This window comes from Bufo gargarizans, chromosome 4 (assembly GCF_014858855.1).
Source record: "Bufo gargarizans isolate SCDJY-AF-19 chromosome 4, ASM1485885v1, whole genome shotgun sequence".
Taxonomy (NCBI): Eukaryota; Metazoa; Chordata; class Amphibia; order Anura; family Bufonidae; genus Bufo; species Bufo gargarizans.
Window position 1 is genome coordinate 420,479,141 of NC_058083.1, and position 17,422 is coordinate 420,496,562.

Sequence of the window (17,422 nt, forward strand, 5' to 3'; positions counted from 1 at the left end):
GGCATGTCACTACAAGATGCTGTGGTAGCCATGCTGGTTAAGTGTGCCTTGAATTTTGAATAAATCACCAACAGTGTAACCTGCAAAGCACCCCCACACCATAACACATCGTCCTTCATTCTTCACGGTAGGAGCCACACATGTAGAAACCATCCGCTCATCTTTTCTGCATCTCACACAGACATGACATTTGGAAGTAATCATCTCAAATTTTGACTCATCAGACCAAAGTACAAATATCCACTGTTGTAATGTCCCCTCCTTGTGTCTCCTCTTCTGGTTGTTGTTCATCAGTAGTGGCTTCTTTGCAGCAATTTAACCCATAAAGGCCTGATTCTTGTGTTCGCCCCTGAGCAGTTTATATTGAGATGTTTTGGGTACTTGATGTCTGTAAAGCATTTATGTAGTCTCTAATTTGAGGTGCTGTTAATTTCCAGTTTCTGAGGCTGGTAACACTAATCAATGTATTCTCTGCAGGAGAGGTACCTTATTTTTCAGACTATAAAATGCACCAGACAATAGGACGCACCTAGAATACAGAGGATGAAAATAAGAAAAAAAAAAAAGAAAAAAAAAAATATATATATAGAGATCAGACTCCCATTCTTCCTTAGACCCCCAAGCTCTATTAAACCCCCTTTCCTCATCATACCCCCCAAGCTCCATCAGACCTCATATCAGACCCCCATTACGTTTTAGACCTCAGATCAGACCCCCATTATATAATAAATAAATTGCCTCTCCTGCTCCTGACTGCGCACTCTTCCTGCACTTACAGATCCCTGTTCTTCCCCTGGACTCTGCACTGCAATGTGATGTCATGGTGCAGGACTGTGTCCTAAGGGTTTATGCAGTCAGGAAACAGAAGACCAGGGAGTAGTGAATACGGCCTGCGCAGCCCATCACTCACCACTCCCTGCGCCTCCTGCATATTAATGAACGCTTCCATAATGGAATCAATATGAATCTGCAAAGTAAAAGAAAAACCATGAAATGAAAATAAGTTTCCAATTTTTGGACTGGTACTAAAAATATATATGAACGTATGCAATAACAGGGTTTTGTCTACAAGGTTTCATTGTATATTTGAATCACTGGGCATATGTTGTGTCTGTTTTTTATTCCCAAAATGTATCCATAAAAAAAAAAGTCTAATTTAAAAAAAATAAAAAATAAATTCCCAAGGCATTAAATGTAGAAAGCGAAAATGTTTAATGGGTGGAAACATAATGCTTCATCTCCACTTCCCATAGACTGCAATGTTAAAAGAAAAAGATAAAAAGTATATATCAAGCGTCCTTTTATTTGCAGGAGCGAATAGTGTTTTATGCTCTGTCCTTAATAATGTATAGAAATGTAAACGAGGACAAAGGTAGTCAGAAGTCTTCCCTTTTAGACTGTTTGCCCAATTATAGTCTTGTGTCGAGCATTACATATTTCAAGAACTTTCTACTGCACTGATACATTTGCGTGTGCGCTGTCAAGCAAAAGAAGCTGTGAAGAGCCCCTAAGTCTAATCAGATCATCACAGCAAGAGATCGTATGAAACTATGTCCCTAGTCTTTTAAGGATTACTGGTTATTCTGCTAGTAGTTCCGGCTTTCTTTATATACTGACCTGAGAGCCTTCTTATTTACCGGATAGAAGCCTCTCTTTCTGGTCACTTAAGGAAGGTTAGCCCTCTTCGTTACAACTTAGTCTACTTTCACACTGGCGTTTTGGCTTTCCATTTGTGAGATCCGTTCAGGGCTCTCATAAGCGGTCCAAAACGGATCAGTTTGCATTCTCATGCATTCTGAATGGAAAAAGATCTGATCAGAATGCAATAGTTTGTATCAGTTCCGTCTCCATTCCGCTTTGGAGATGGACACCAAAACGCATTTTGGTGTCCCGTCTGATAAAAAGGAGCCAAACGAATCCGTCCTGGCACACAATGTGAGTCAATGGGGACGGATCCGTTTTCACTGACACAATTGGGCACAATAGAAAACGGATCCGTCCTCCATTGACTTTCAATCTTGGCTATGTTAAAGATAATACAAACTGATCCATACTGAACGGATGCAGATGGCTATATTATCTGAACGGATCCGTCCATGACGGATCCGCACAAAACGCGAGTGTGAAAGTAGCCTTAGTTACCTCTCTTCATATGGGTGAAACTGATTCCAATATATTATGAGAAATAATATGTCACATGGCCACAATCCCCGCACCCTGGCATAACTGCCGCAAATGGACTGGTTGTGAAAGGTTGGGTTTCCATCCCTTAAAAACGCAGTTTTTCACGGTTGTCTTGGAAAGTATGGCTAAACATAAGGCTATAAAAGCTAAATGTGTTTAGCTAGTCTTTATTAGTAAGATGTTACTCAAACCTCAGTCTTGTGCATTTACACTTTAACCCCTAGGATACTGGAGTTTTTTTTTTTCGTTTTCATTTTTCTTCCCTATCTTCCTTGAGCCATAACTTTTTTTATTTTTCCATTCCATTCCATTTTTTCCGCTGTATAAGGGCTTTTTTTGCGGAAAAGTTCTACTTTCTAATGCCATTTAATATGTCATACAATGTAGTGGGAAGCGGGGGAAAAATTCCAAAAGGGATGAAATTGGAAAAAAAACCACAATTCCTCCATCGTATTATGGGTTTTGTTCCCAGGACGTTTCCTTTGGGGCAAAACTGACTTGTGTCTTTCATTCTCTGGGTCAATACGATTACAATTCCATATGTATATTTTTTTTTTTATGTCTAGTGTAAAAATAAATGTACACTTTGAAAAAAAAATCAAATTTTTACATCACTGTATTCTGACCACCATAACTTTTTTTTACTGAGCTCTGTGGGGCTCATTTTTTGTGGAACAATCTAGTTTTTATTGATAAGCATTTTGTAGTGTGTGTGACTTTTTGATCATATTTTATTACATTTTTTTTGGATAAGAGAAGCAATAAAATAGTGGCAAATTGGCCATTTTGACCCTTTTTTCCCATTATGTCATTCACCGTATTGAAATTTTTTTTTATATTTTAATAGTACGGGTGTTTTGCGGACACATGTTTATATTTTTTTATGTATTTTTTTTATTCTACGAAAAGGGGTGATTTAAACTTTTATATGTTTTTTTTATATATTTCTTTTACTTTTTTATGATTTTTAAGCTATATGAGCCTACAAAATCATTTTTTTTTTTTAAACAAAATTCTGAACAATCATGGGTCTTTTAGACCAATGATTTGTACAGAATTGCTCATTTCTTATGCTGGCCAAAATAAGAATTGCAGCTTCAATACCCTGGGTCTTTTCCGTAAGACCCAGGGTATTGAAATCAATACGTGCTACCGGGGTTTCGGGCTTTAGATGCCGTGATCTCACTTGATCACGGCATCTAAAGGCTTTAATTACCGCGATCAACATTATTGCCGGTCGTCGTCATTAGCCACGGGTCTCTGCTGTTTGAAACAGGGGAGACCAGCCGGTCATGACACCTACTACACGTGCGAGTGGGCGTCATGTTTGATCATCGTTCCAGAGAACAAGCATTATTTTCAAGATCACTACTTTATTTTCCTTTTATCTTCCTGTTTAGGATGAAGACTTAAAGTGGGTGGAAGAAAATATCCCCTCGTCTTTTGCGGACATGTAAGCATCCCTTTTTTGTGACTCCTTATTGGCATATTAAATTTGACTTATCTTATTCATGTCATAATATTCTTTTGAAAGTATTTTCTTAAATGCAGCCCTGTCACATTGTGTTATATATAATGCACACAGCACATTATAGAGTAAAAGGAGCTGAGCAGATTGATTTACAGTTTTATGGGAAAAGATTCAGCAAAACTTGTGATTTGTTGATCTAAATCCCTGCACCTTCTATGCTTAAGAGTCCAGCGGGTGGTCCTGCTTAGTGACTGAGCTGTGTGTGCACAGTCATACAGGCTGATAAGGCCAACCACATGGCTGCTGTGCTCAGAAAGAGCAGAAATGCAAATGAATAACACTTAAGTTATACTAACAGTCTTACCCAAAATATATTTTAATCTGCTCAGCTCCTCCTGCTCTATAATATGCTGCCTGCAGATAGGACGGCATGTTCAACTTGACAGGTTCCCTTTTAATAGAAGCTGCCAATGTAGAAAATTTGCCTGTGAATTTAAAGGAATTCACAGTTAAACCAAGCACAAAGCCTTGTAGGGCTAGCTCAGATGAATGTACTGATACCTTTCACTCATAGAAATAGTTTTAGTCCATTTGCAGATGAGCAGTTAAGTGGCCGTTCTGTGTCTGATTGCTCCTCCTGCTTCCTCAGCCAGCCCCTTCCCTCTCCTTGATTGACAGGGCCAGGTTCCTGCATAGTCATCGTGCCTGTCTGTATTAATCTAGAAGGGGAGGAGGGGCTGGCAAAGGAAGCAAGGGGGCACAGAGTGGCTTGGGCATGCAATTAACCGCTAATTTGCATATCGTTTAAAAGTGCATTTTCTCCAGAATGATGTGACAAATTGCTAAGTGAAAGGCATCACTACATTCAGCTGAGCCCTGAAGACCTTGATTTAACAGTTTCCTGGTGAAAGACTCCCTTTAAGCAAATAAAAAGCAGGTTAACAGCTTTATGACCAGCAGAGTAAGCTTGCTCTTTCTTAAACAAGTATTACAGTTGAGTGAATAAAGATTATGCAATTTCCCCAATTTTCTAATAAACCTTCTGAATGGATTCCTCATTCTCAGAAACCCTGCTCCTGTGGGTTCATTACACGTCCCTGGAAGAAAACAATGAAGGTTAAATGACTGCATGAAAATAAATCACAAAGCGCTGAAATAGAAATTATTTAACAAAATTGTGTCAATTTATTTCTTGTCCAAGTTACCGTACTTTATTTTGAGGGGAATGTCGGGTTGATTTGAGTCATTTCCAATTGTTATTGCTTTTCTGCTATAATAGCCGATAGACCTGGGTACAATAAAGGGTATTTCATATGGTTGTCAGCAACTGCCACCTACTGTGGTTGTCACTTCACTTTCTTGTATGCATTAAAAAATATAAATGAAATTGCCATACTGTAGTGCTACAATTTTAACTTCTTTAGCTTGAAACTCCCTTTAAATGCTTAAAAGGAGTGTCCATGTTTATTAAACAATGTGCACAAAGCTGGGAAATCAATACAATAATATAACTATTACTCATCCAGTAAATGTCTCGCCACTCAAGTTCTGCCGCTGGTATTTGTTAGATGTTCTGCAATGATGACATAGGCACGTCACCCCTGCAGACAATCGATGGTTTGACCATTGAGGCCAGTGACTGGCTGCAGTCGTTACGTGTACGTAGTCTGCACATCATCATACCAGGACAGGACTAGACGGAGCAGCGGTGCCCGAGTAAATCCCGGACTACCACTGTAATACATATTTTTTTTTCTTTGTTTTTTCAGAGCCCTTCCAGTATTACTGGACTCTGACGAGGTAAGGCAGGCTCATCCGGTACGTCAAATCTGTGCTGTATCCTATTCTGCAAATAACTTGACCATTCTTCTTCTGTTCCTTTGGACTTGCAGGAGATCATGATGACCAAATATGAAATGTCTAAAACAGAGTGACATCCCGAGAGATTACTTCTCATCTAGGAACTGTGAACCGCTCCGCCACAGCGTCAGCATTGGTAGAGACTACTTCAGTGTTGAAGACTTTGAAGAGTAAACTAATGTATGCTGTGTTAACACTATTTATCAGAGACGTTTCTTATTTTTACACTTTACTAAAAAAAAAAAAAAAAAAAAAATCTGTTCTACGAGAGGATTATTTTATAGTAAAGCAAAGGTGAAGAGCCTTCATCGCAATTCCCCCCCCCCCCCCCCCCTTCATTCCGGTAAACGTTGTGCTTTTGTTTTTTGGGCTGGATTACAAATGCTAAGCCTTGACACGTTAACTATACGAATAGTACACGCTATTTCTTATGTTTTAGGATGGTGATCATTAAGGAACATGATCTACCATTTTGCTCCTGTCATCCAGCGACACAGGACGTGTATGGTCTGTACTGGTGATGTAGATGGTCACGGTTAAGACCCCTTTTTTTTTTTTTTCTTCTTCTGCAGTACCCTTATGCAAATGTGCTATTTATTTTATATTTGTTCGCTTCCATCTTAATTTTATGATTTCTTCATATTCTTTGCCTTAAAAATAAAAAGAAGCACATTCTGGGCACGTGGCAAGAGAGAACCGAGGGAGAGATCTTCTCTTCTAATATGCATACGTTTTTGTGATGCACATTTCCTATACGCAGAATTACGTGTATATATTTTGCAAGAACAGCTATCATCCCATGCTAATAAAGCTTTTCAGCACATTTCTATTCAAGGAAAATGAAGTTTGTACAATTTTGAAGCATTCGGACAGTCTGTACCCTCCACCGCTTTGCTTTAATTCTTACAAAAGCAATAACTACATTATTTTTTGCTTGCACAGGTTTGCATGCAGCTCAGTGCACCTGCACAATATTATGTTGTCAATGTGAATATTAGCAAAAAAAAAAAATGTTTTTCTGTGCTGAGGTTTCTATTCAGTATTTTGCATTTTACTCACAAATAATATATTGTCCATTGTATTATGGAGTTTAAATTCAAGTGGCCATCTACATTGCTGCTATTATTTCGGGTTTTTAAAAGGAGGTTCTTCGGGCTTTATAATATTTAATGTCCTGTCTTCGGGATAGGTCATCAATATCAGATCGGCGGTGGTCTAACACACGGCATTCCGCCTGACATCTGTAAGAGAAGACAGCGCACGCAGTGTGCACATGCCGTCTCCCGCCTCTCTTCCTGTACACTGATGCCATGTCTGTGGCAAGCAGGAAGAAAGAAGAGAGACGGCACCTGCACACTGTGGGGATAGGTCATCAATATTATAAAGCCTGGACAACTAAGTTAAGGTGTCCAAATAAGAAGGGGAAGAAAACCAAGTTATGTATTTCTGTTCTCAAAAAAGTTTCTCTTTGGTCATAATGCCTGAGCCTGGACAGTTTTGTACATGGCAATGTTTGGTTGGGGTGTGCATTTATTAATGTGCAGCTATTGGGCAGCACCCTACAGTTTCTGAATATTGGAATAACTACAAAGACCACAAGGTAAGGGGCTTCAGGCGTTACCTTGACGGGAGGGACATTTTAAACCAAATACTGCATTTCTTTTTAAATTCAGTTGTGGCCCTGTGGGGAAAATTACAGTGCAAATAATTACTTACGGTGAGCACTTAGAGTCCAAAAGCCAGCAAATGTTTGGGTTCCATCAAATCCATAGATATATATATATATATTTTTTTTTATAATTAAAACATTTTTTTTATAATCCCCCCCCCCCCCCCTTACTAGTTTTGATACATGACCCATTTTACTACAGGTTGACTTCTGTTGTATATGCATTGACTTCCCCTACACGAGAAAAAAATTCTCTGAATTTTGTCATTTTGGCCGACCATCATTTAAAAATTTTATGCAATGGCAAAAAGGCAGACAGGAAAATCTGCCAGGCTGGAAAATGTTGGCTGTGGTCTGCTGACACACGGCACTTTGCACTAGCCCTGTTTTTGTTTTTTGTTTTTTTCCAGTTTTATCTGTCGAGTTGCTGGTGGGATTGTATGAACATCCTGGATTATGCTTTTCTCATGTGTATGGCGGGCTTTATGGCATGTTCAGATGTGTTAGTAGCACAGTGTAAAACCACATCTTCGGGGGGTGTATTGGCATGTGACGTATATGCGGATCTCTACTACAAAGCCATTGACAAGCCATGTACCGTGTTTATGGGGCTTCTGTCATGGCACTGCATATTGTCCCATTGAGGCAATGCTTCTAGGGAAGAATAACAGTATGGCATCCAAACATCTTTTTTTTATTTTTTATGTAGCATCCGTATAGAATCTGAATAAAAAAAAAACCCACATGGAAATCCAGTGGGTCACCATAAACATCTACGGGCCACATTAAAGTTTCATACTACACTGAGGTCTGTATTAGGCCTCATGCACACGACCGTTGTTGTGTCACGTGTCCGTTGTTCCATTTTCCTGTGATTTTCTGCGGACCTATTGACTTTCAATGGGTCAGTGGAAAATTCGTAAAATGCACCGTTTGTCATCCGCGTCCGTGATCCGCGTTTCCAGTCTGTGAAAAAAATACCTGTCCTATTTTTTTTCAAAGACAACGGTTCGCGGACCCATTCAAGTCAATGGGTCCGTGAAAAAACACGGATGCACACAAGATTGTCATCCGTGTCCGTTTTTTTTCCTATCATTTGCAAGGCAAACTTGACTTAGATTTTTTTTTCACTTTCCTTCATGTCTGGTGATTCTCCAAAAATCAAGGAAGACACACGGAAAAAAAAAACGGAAATGGATCACGGAACAACGGAACCCCGTTTTTCGGACCGTGAAAAAATACTGTCGTGTGCATGAGGCCTTAGGCTTAACACCACACCGCAACACAACATTAATGATCTACAGTCATGGTTACTTATACAGATGCAGCTCTAGGGACTTTTCCCAAAGGTGCTCTTTCACCGTTAAAGAGGTTGTGCTTATCATTATCTGATCGGTGGGGGTCCGACTTCTGGCACCCTCGTCGATCAGCTTTTTAAATAGGAGGTGGCGCTTGTACGAGCACTGCCTCCTCTTCAAAATTACACTGTGTGTCGCCTCGTCGGCAGCGCAGTGTCATTACAAGGGCTTGTCCCACCAATCGGATATTAATGACCTATCCTGAGGCTAGGTCATCAATATGTTCTGGGTACACAATCCTTTTAATAGCTGTCAGCTGAAGGAGTGTTTGACTGCTATCTTCCTATCTCTCCCATATGTATTTGTTCATCCTAGCACATCTGAGTGGTCAGCGGGGAGAGTGCAAACAGCGGCTGCTGGTCACCTCTGACAGCAGCTTGTCTACTGGAAGAAAAGATTTAGTGTTGACATTGAAAAAGTCAACGTTAATATCTCTCAATAGATGTTAGATTGTGGGCCAGCCCCGCCAAGAATGGGGAGTCAGTAATTCTATGGAAAGCAGCATCCCAGTAAATGTGACCTGACTACTTTTGTATACAAGTTCATTATAAAAAAAAATAGGCAAAATTGTATTATAGAAATGGTTCTGTACACATATGCACCTATAGATTGACTGGTGAATTTACTAGATCATAAAGATGGTAACCGTTCTGTACTCTACCTGCACTATGACTATGGAAGAAACAAAACTGTTTTATGTTTCATGTTTATTTAAAAGCGACTAAAAAACCATTTGATACAAAATCTTTGTTTTCCTCTTGATGAGTTTGATTGATGAGCATGTTGATTCAGAAGGAATTTCTTTACTTGAAACGTAAGTCTATGTTACTGTGCCTTAAACATTATTCTGATTTTAAATAAAACTGTTTCTAAGGTTTTGTTGTGTTCTTAATTGTGAACTAAAACTAATTAATTGACTTATCATTTCTGTCAATCCTTAAAGGATAACTGTCGTATTATTATTTTTTTTGCAGTATTGGATTGTGGTGATTAATATCACCTTGGTGGCCCTTTTCAACTTTTCACTGTGTATTTAATTACCCCTTAATTCCACAGTTTTGTTCCCTGTCCTGCCTACTTTTACCTGTGCTTAAAATCAGGTTGCTATGCAGGTCCGTCTATGTGTTGAAGGACGGAGGACGCAGAAGCACGCAGCGTGCAGGGTCAGATTACTGACAGCCAGGGACTGTAAGTAAATGATTAAAGCCAGGTCCTCCCCAGAAGCTGATAACAGTGCTGGGGCTGTGTGCACTTCTCCCTGTCCCTGCGCTTGGCAGACGCTCCCTCACTCAGCAGAGCTGGAGAATGCAGAGTTGTAGCAGCGCAGACCAGGGAAGGGAGATCTGCCATCTGCTCAGTGTATAAATGAAAGCAACATGTGGTAAGAGGACCCCTTTGTGCTGCAGGAGATTAACCCTTTAGGGGGAGGGCTCTGGTTACTGACACTTTTGGGGGGGGCTATTGTTACTGGCTAGTGAGGGCAGTGGCGGCCATCTTAACTGAATAGGGAAATTGCAGTTTTATGCAGACTGGTTGCTAAGGGCTGAATCTTATTAAATATGGGGTAAGTCAGTCTAATAGTAACTGATTCTGGAATATCATGTTATTAGTAACTACATATATGAAAATTGAAATTAGGGTCTAAATGTGACAGTTATCCTTTAAGTCATATTCAGTCAGCTCACTTCGACTTAGAGAAAAGCACTTGACAATTAAGCCTGGGCAGAGCAGGGTAAGGCCTCTTTCAAACTGATGTCGCGTGTGAGGGCCGGATAGGATGCAGGTGCGTCGCAGGAAATTGCGCAATGCGTTTTGCACACACGTGAGAAAAATACGCTTGTTTGGTACCCAGACCTAAACCCGGACTTCTTCACAGAAGTTCGGGTTTGGGATCGGTGTTGTGTAAATTTAATTATTTTCCCTTATAACATGGTTATAAGAGAAAATAATAGCATTCTTAATACAGAATGCTAAGTAAATTAGGGATGGAGGGGTTCATTTTTTTTTTTTAATTAAACTCTCCTTATCCACTTGTTCATGCTGCCTGGCTTCTCTTTCTTCTTCTTTGATGACTTGGGAGAAAAGGACCTTTGGTGATGTCACTGCACACATCACATGGTGCATCACCATGGTCATGGACCATGTGATGTGCGCAGTGACGTCACCAAAGGTCCTTTTCTCCCAAGTCATCAAAGAAAAGAAGCCAGGCAGCGCGAACAAGTTGATAAGGTGAGTTTAATTTTTATTTTATTTTTAACCCCTCCATCCCTAAATTTACTTAGCATTCTGTATTAAGAATGCTATTATTTTCCCTTATAACCATGTTATAAGGGAAAATAATAAAGATCGGGTTCCCATCCCGATCGTCTCCTAGTAACCATGCGTGAAAATTGCACCGCATCTTACGGATGCTTGCGATTTTCACGCAGCCCCATTCACATCTATGGGGCCTGCATGAAAAACGCACAATATAGAGCATGCTACGATTTTCACGCGACGCACAAGTGATGCATGAAAATCCCTGCTCATGTGCACAGTCCCATTGAAGTAAATGGGTCCGGATTCAGTGCGGGTGCAATGTGTTCACCTCACGCATTGTACCCGTGCGGAAATCTCGCCCGTGTGAAAGAGGCCTAAGGGGAGAGGTTTTTTTTTTTTTTAGCTGCTCATATCTCAGGATTGGTAGCAGCTAGATATATGGGCCTGGCATTCCTAGATTTCAAAGAAGACCAGAATCACAACATTATCTCCACTACCATGAGAGATATAGTTGTTAGAAATCGAGTTGGGAGTGAAAGCAGTGAAACTCCTTTTTACTTTCAGCTGCATACACTGCCATCCTTTTGATATAGTGGAGATAATGCTGTGATTCTGGTCCATATCTCTAGCCGTTAACAATCCCAAGATATGCCCCCTCCCCCTTCAGTCTGGAATGTGTGTGTGTGTGTGTATTATTTGGCATTATCATCATTGTACTGACCCACAGAATAAAGTTATGTTACTTATTTGTACCACTTGGAACCGAACCAGAGTTCGGTATCAAGGTTTTTTACAGGAATAATTAATTCACAAAGTTATTACACAAAGTCTTGTGAGACTAATAATTCCGACTCATCAGAGCCAATGCATTCTAATACCGTACGAAGATCCAGCTCCGTACATTATTACAACAAAGTTTTATGCGATTAGACTTTGGTTGAAGCAGCTGAAGTCGATTCACTCATCCCTAGTGTTGATCATCTATATGCTGGTTTAATTAAATTGAACAAGTACCAAAAAACATTTAAATTCCAACCATGTAATATCTGAAAATACGTAAACGGATGACTGAGGTAATTTCTCTTTAATACATACAGGTAAATTGCTGCTATACCTTGTGTCTCGTAGTAATTACATACACTACTAGGGATATTTGGCTTTCGGGTGAAATTAAAGGGGTTCTGCACTTTCAATTAACTGATGATCTATCCTCTGGATAGATCATCAGCTTCTGATCGGCGGGGGTCCGACACCCGGGACCCCCGCCGATCAGCTGTTTGAGAAGGCAGCGGCGCTCCAGCAGCGCCGCTGCCTTCTCACTGTTTACCGCCAGGCCGCCCGTCCACTGACGTCACGACTTGTATCAACTAGAGTGGGCGCGGCTAAGCTCCATTCAAGTGAACAGAGCTTAGCCGCGCCCACTCTAGTTGATACAAGTCGTGACGTCAGTGGGCGGGCGGCACGGCGGTAAACAGTGAGAAGGCAGCGGCGCTGCTGGAGCGCCGCTGCCTTCTCAAACAGCTGATCGGCGGGGGTCCCGGGTGTCGGACCCCCGCCGATCAGAAGCTGATGATCTGTCCAGACGATAGATCATCAGTTAAATGAAAGTGCAGAACCCCTTTAATGGAAAATGTAAAAAGTTCACGCTACAGTGATGATATATGATGAAAGTCTGGCATTTAAGTAGAAGCATGCAGTGGTGATTTCCTCATCTCAAACTATTTATTGAAACAAAACTGGTGGATATATCCCCACAAAAAATGTCAATGTCTCAATAACTTGTCATGTGACCTTGAGAATTAATTACAGCTTGACAACAACGTCTCATGCGGTTCACAAGTCGATTTATTGTCTGCTGAGGTATGGCATCCCACTGTTCATGGAAGGAAGCCCTCAGGTCATTGAGGTTCTGGGGTACAGAGCCTCTACACAACTACTCAGCTGATCCAATGGGATTCAGGTCTGGGGAAGTGCAGGGCACTCCATTTGAGGTACCCCAATCTCTGTATTGAATAGACACACCTCCCCACACTAACACTGCCACCATAGGCTCGTCTGGTAACAACAGTGACTGATGCATAGCACTCTCCTTGACATCTCCAACATTGTTGGCGGCTTTCATTTCTGCTCAGTGAATCGATTTTAATCCGTGAACAGCACTGAGGCCCACTGGTCACTCATCCACTGTAAATGCTCCCTGGCCTATGCAAGACAATGATGCCTGTGCTTGGTGGTGTGGTCAGGTACCCTTGCAGGCATGCAGACCACGCTGATGTAAACTGTTTCAAATGGTCTGATGTGACACTTCTCACTTAAATGTGCCTGGAGTTGTGTGGCATTCGTCATCAGGTTCCGCAGGGAATTGTTCACAATGAAGCAGTGATCAGTATGGGATGTGTCCAAAGGACGTCCACTTCCATGCTTTTCTGTGACTCTTCCAGTCTCTCTGTAGCAACCCACTGATGACACTCTGTGACACTCTAAGCTCAGTGGCCACTTCTATCTGAGAACATTCTGCTTGAAACCTTGAAATGGCGAGGTACTGTTGATCAATTGAGTTGTGTGGCATTTATCATCCGTCTCCGCAGGGCACTGTTCACAATTAGAGATGAGCGATGCTTTCAAACATTTGATTTGAACTTTGTCAATTTGTTTAATTTTTTTTTATTTGATTTAATTCTATCCGCTATTCCCTGTCTTCAGAGAGCCTGTATATCGGTGTACAACACTCTGCATTGGAGAAACATGCATAGGTAGTCTGTATGACAGGCATCACTCTTAGAATCACTTCAGTTATTTGGTCAGTTACAGTGCCAAAACTGACCAAATAACTTAAGTGTGAACTCAGCCTTACAGGTCAATGTTAGCGTCGGGTGTAAAGATTCTACTATACAATGAAAGAACGCTCTCCTTTTACACAGTCAGCTGATTCTACATAGTTTTCTACAGAACCTGTTCTGTTACAGTAGTGGCCCCATGACAGAGTGCAGTGGGTGGCAGCAGTAATTTTGTGTTGACTTCACTGTTTGTTTTTCCCTTCTTCTGATCAGTCACAAGAGCAACCCCAAAAAAATTTATCCTGTCTTTTGAGCATCTGCCTTCAGACAGTCAGCATTTTGTCAGTAATCCATCAGTATTGCTATGGGCAAAAAAAAAAACAGGAGTCGATCCAAAACAGAATTGGAATATTTTCATGTCGTGTTTTGTACCCACTCCTGCTTTTGGCTTCCAATCATGGGCATATCTTGATGCAACATGGATACTGTGTGATAGAGGCCTTACGGAGGCTCCAAAGAGAGGCCTACATAATGGCCCAGTCCTAGTGGTGAGGGTGGAAACCACATGAGGAGTCAACATAGTGGCACAGTCACCGAGTGGAGAGGTGGGGGGCAAAAGCAGTGGCAGTAACAGCACAAGATGGTGGGTGGCAGTAGGAGAAGATGGCAGCAGGTGTGAGGCATCAGGCGGTGCCAGGGTACAGTCTAAGTAGCCACCACCTGCTGGTTCAGGTACTGCTTCATGTCTTGTTGCTGCTGCTGGTGAGTGGTTTCTTCAGTAGGCGGGTAAAGAAAAGTGCTCATTAGATACAAACTTCCAGACTTAAGTTACTGCTGATTGAGCTGGTGCTGCTTCTGCCCCCCCCCCCCCCCTCACCCCCTCCAGCAGCTTGGCAGTGGAATGTGACCGCAGCGAGAGCCGCCCCCCCCTCCCCCAACCGGGCAGACCTTTTGTGAGGTCTGGTACATGACAAAATTGTTCACGGATTTTCACTGCTCTTACAGACACTTAAGCTTGTGCAAAGCTGAATTCCAGCGAGTTGGAATTATGCGGTGTAGTGGTGGTCTGTCACTGCAAGTCCAGGAGAGCCTTCCTTGCCACGTAAGAATGGCTGAAATCTGAGGACAGTCTCCTGGACATTGCACAAGCCAGTGTACTTATTTAAACATGGCACGTGCACCATTCAGGGAGCATGTCTTATCTCTGCCAGGTTAAGGGCGGCCATGATGTTCTGCCCATTGTTGCGGACCACCTTGACCAGTTGGAGTTGGTGGTGTGACAGCTAGCTACTTGATGTACTTTAGCAACTGCTCACCTCTGTGGCTACTTTTGCCTAGGCTGATCCGCTCGAACATGCCGTGGCAACGCTTGACATACGTGATAGGAAAGAGGGGGAGCAAAGGTGTACCCTGCTGCTGTTGGGGAGGGGAGTGTGGCCATGGAGGAGGCTGATAAGTGCCTGGTGTGGGAGCCATGAAATACATGTACTGTCCCTACCCATAAGAGCTGCTCCAGCTGACCACCATGGCATGAACCTTGCCTCACAATGAGAATCACAAGGAGCGCCCCACGTTCTCTGCCATTTGAGCATGCAAGGCAGGAATGACTTTTTGGAAGACATAATGGCGCCTGGGTTTCTTCCAGTGAGGCTGAGCGCACGCCATCAGCTCCCTAAAGGCAGCAGACTCGACTAAATGGTACGGCAGTGACTGCACCACTAGCAACTTGGCCAGGTGGGAAATAAGCTTGTGCCCCAGTAGTTTCCTGGCCACACATTCAGTGCCCTGTGTACTGTAAGATATGTATATGCTGGTTTTCAAGACCCCCAAAAATAAAATTGGAACTGTTTGGAGATGAAACAACACTGCTTTATGCCTAATATTTCACGTTATCACTCACAGATCTTATTCTTCACTACCCTACGTATTGTAAGACACGTACATGCAGGTTTTAAAAACGTCAGCCCCAGAAAATGTAATTTGAACTGTGTGGAGATGAACCAACATGGCTTTATGCCTAATATTATAACGTTATCACTCACAGATAATTTTGTCTGCTACCCTGCATATTGTAAGACGCATATATAAGCTGGAAACAAACGAGAGTTCGGGAAATGTTTTTTTTTTACTGTATAAATCAATTTCAGAAGTTATGTGGTCTCGCGAGACTTCACAAAGTAATAACTTTGGCTCATCGGAGCCGATACATTCTAATACTGTACGGAACGCTTGCTAAACATCCTGCTAGCGTGCTCGCTCCGTACAGTATTGAAACAAAGTCTTATGCGAATCAACTTCGGATGTTTCATCCGAAGTCAATTCGCACATCCCTAATTCCGTTACCACGGACCATAAAGCAATTCTATGACGGAATGCATAACGGAATGCCTTTATAGGCATTCTGTTATTCATTCCGTCATAATAGTAGTCTATGGGCTACAAAACGGATCCGTCCCGTTTGTTATGCAGGGAAACCCTCTCCTGCATAAAGGAACTGGGACGGATGCGTTTTGCAGCCCATAGACTTCTATTAAAACGGAATGCCTCTAAAGGCATTCTATTATGCATTCAGTCATAGAATTGCGTTATGGTGCGTGGTAACAGAATCCATAACGCAATTCACCTTTTGCCACCAAAGTGTGAACGAATTTCTGCTTAGTGTCCATTACCCTGCATATTGTAAGACACATATATGCTGGTTTTAAAAGCTTCAACCCAATTTTTTTTATTAAAACTGTGTGGAGATGAAACAACACTGCTTTATGACTAATATTTCATGTTACACTACCCTGCGTATTGTAAGACAGGTATATGCTGGTTTTCAAAACCTTGACCCAATTTTTTTTTTATTTAAACAGTTTGGAGATAAAAACAATACAGCTTGGTGCCTAATAGTATACGTTATCACTCACATTTGTTATCTTTCACTACCCTGCATATTGCAAGACACATACCGTATATGCTGGTTTTAAAAATGTAAACTATATATATTTTTTTTTTATTAGATGGAGATGCACTGCCATGGAGTTTGGACTAGTATTTCAGGTGTTTTCACTGAAAATTAAAATGCTACATCTATCATCTGTTTATTAAAGGATAGCTACATGCACACAAACGTATTTACCATGTGCTGTCCGCATCAGTATATCCATTCCGTAGCCCCGCAAAAAAAATAGAACATGTTCTATTCTTGTCTGTTTTAGGTATTGTTACAATGGATCCACCCAAAAAAAAAAAAAAGGATGGCATACAGATGTCATCCGTTTTAATTTGCGGACCGCAAAACACATACAGTCATGTGCATGTAGCCTATTCTAGAGCCAAAGGTGATGCTACCTATCCAACAGTTTGGCCAATACTGGATCATGCAACCGGACAATGAACCCAAGCACTCCAGCAAATCTACAACAAAATGGCAAAAAAAAGAAAAGAATCAGTGTTCCAATGTCCCAGTCAAAATCCATACCTTAGTGCACATGGCCGTTCACTTGAATGGGTCCGCAATCGGGGAGATACGGTGCGGAATGGAGGCACTATGGAGTGCTTCAGTGGGTTTTCTGTCCGTGCCTTTGCACCGGAAAAAAGTAGAGCATGCGCTACTTTTTTGCAGTGCAGACTGTCGGATGCGGATCCGCATGCCGCTGCCCCGCCGTCGGTGCCCGTGCATTGCGGACTGCAATTTGCAGTCCACATATTGGCCCCGGCCAGCACACAGTTCATGTGCAGAAGCCCTTAATCTAATTGAAATACTGTGTTGGGACCTTAAAGCAGTTGTGCAGCGAGTAATATTGACTTGAATGGGATGAGCACTTGTAACTTCACTGCGCCGCCAAGACTTCCGAGT

General features: G+C 41.7%; 1 protein-coding gene across 1 annotated transcript in view; it reads left to right on the forward strand.

Moving 5' to 3' along the window:
• TMEM87B (transmembrane protein 87B) overlaps positions 1 to 7,707 on the forward strand; it is a 57,262-nt gene extending 49,555 nt beyond the window's left edge. Inside the window, exons 18-20 of the mRNA XM_044289692.1 lie at positions 3,585 to 3,637; positions 5,425 to 5,455; positions 5,548 to 7,707. Of these exons, the coding sequence (XP_044145627.1) occupies positions 3,585 to 3,637; positions 5,425 to 5,455; positions 5,548 to 5,589 (126 nt within the window). The 3' untranslated portion in view covers positions 5,590 to 7,707. The remainder of the gene's footprint in view (positions 1 to 3,584; positions 3,638 to 5,424; positions 5,456 to 5,547) is intronic.
• The last annotated feature ends 9,715 nt before the right edge of the window (positions 7,708 to 17,422 follow it).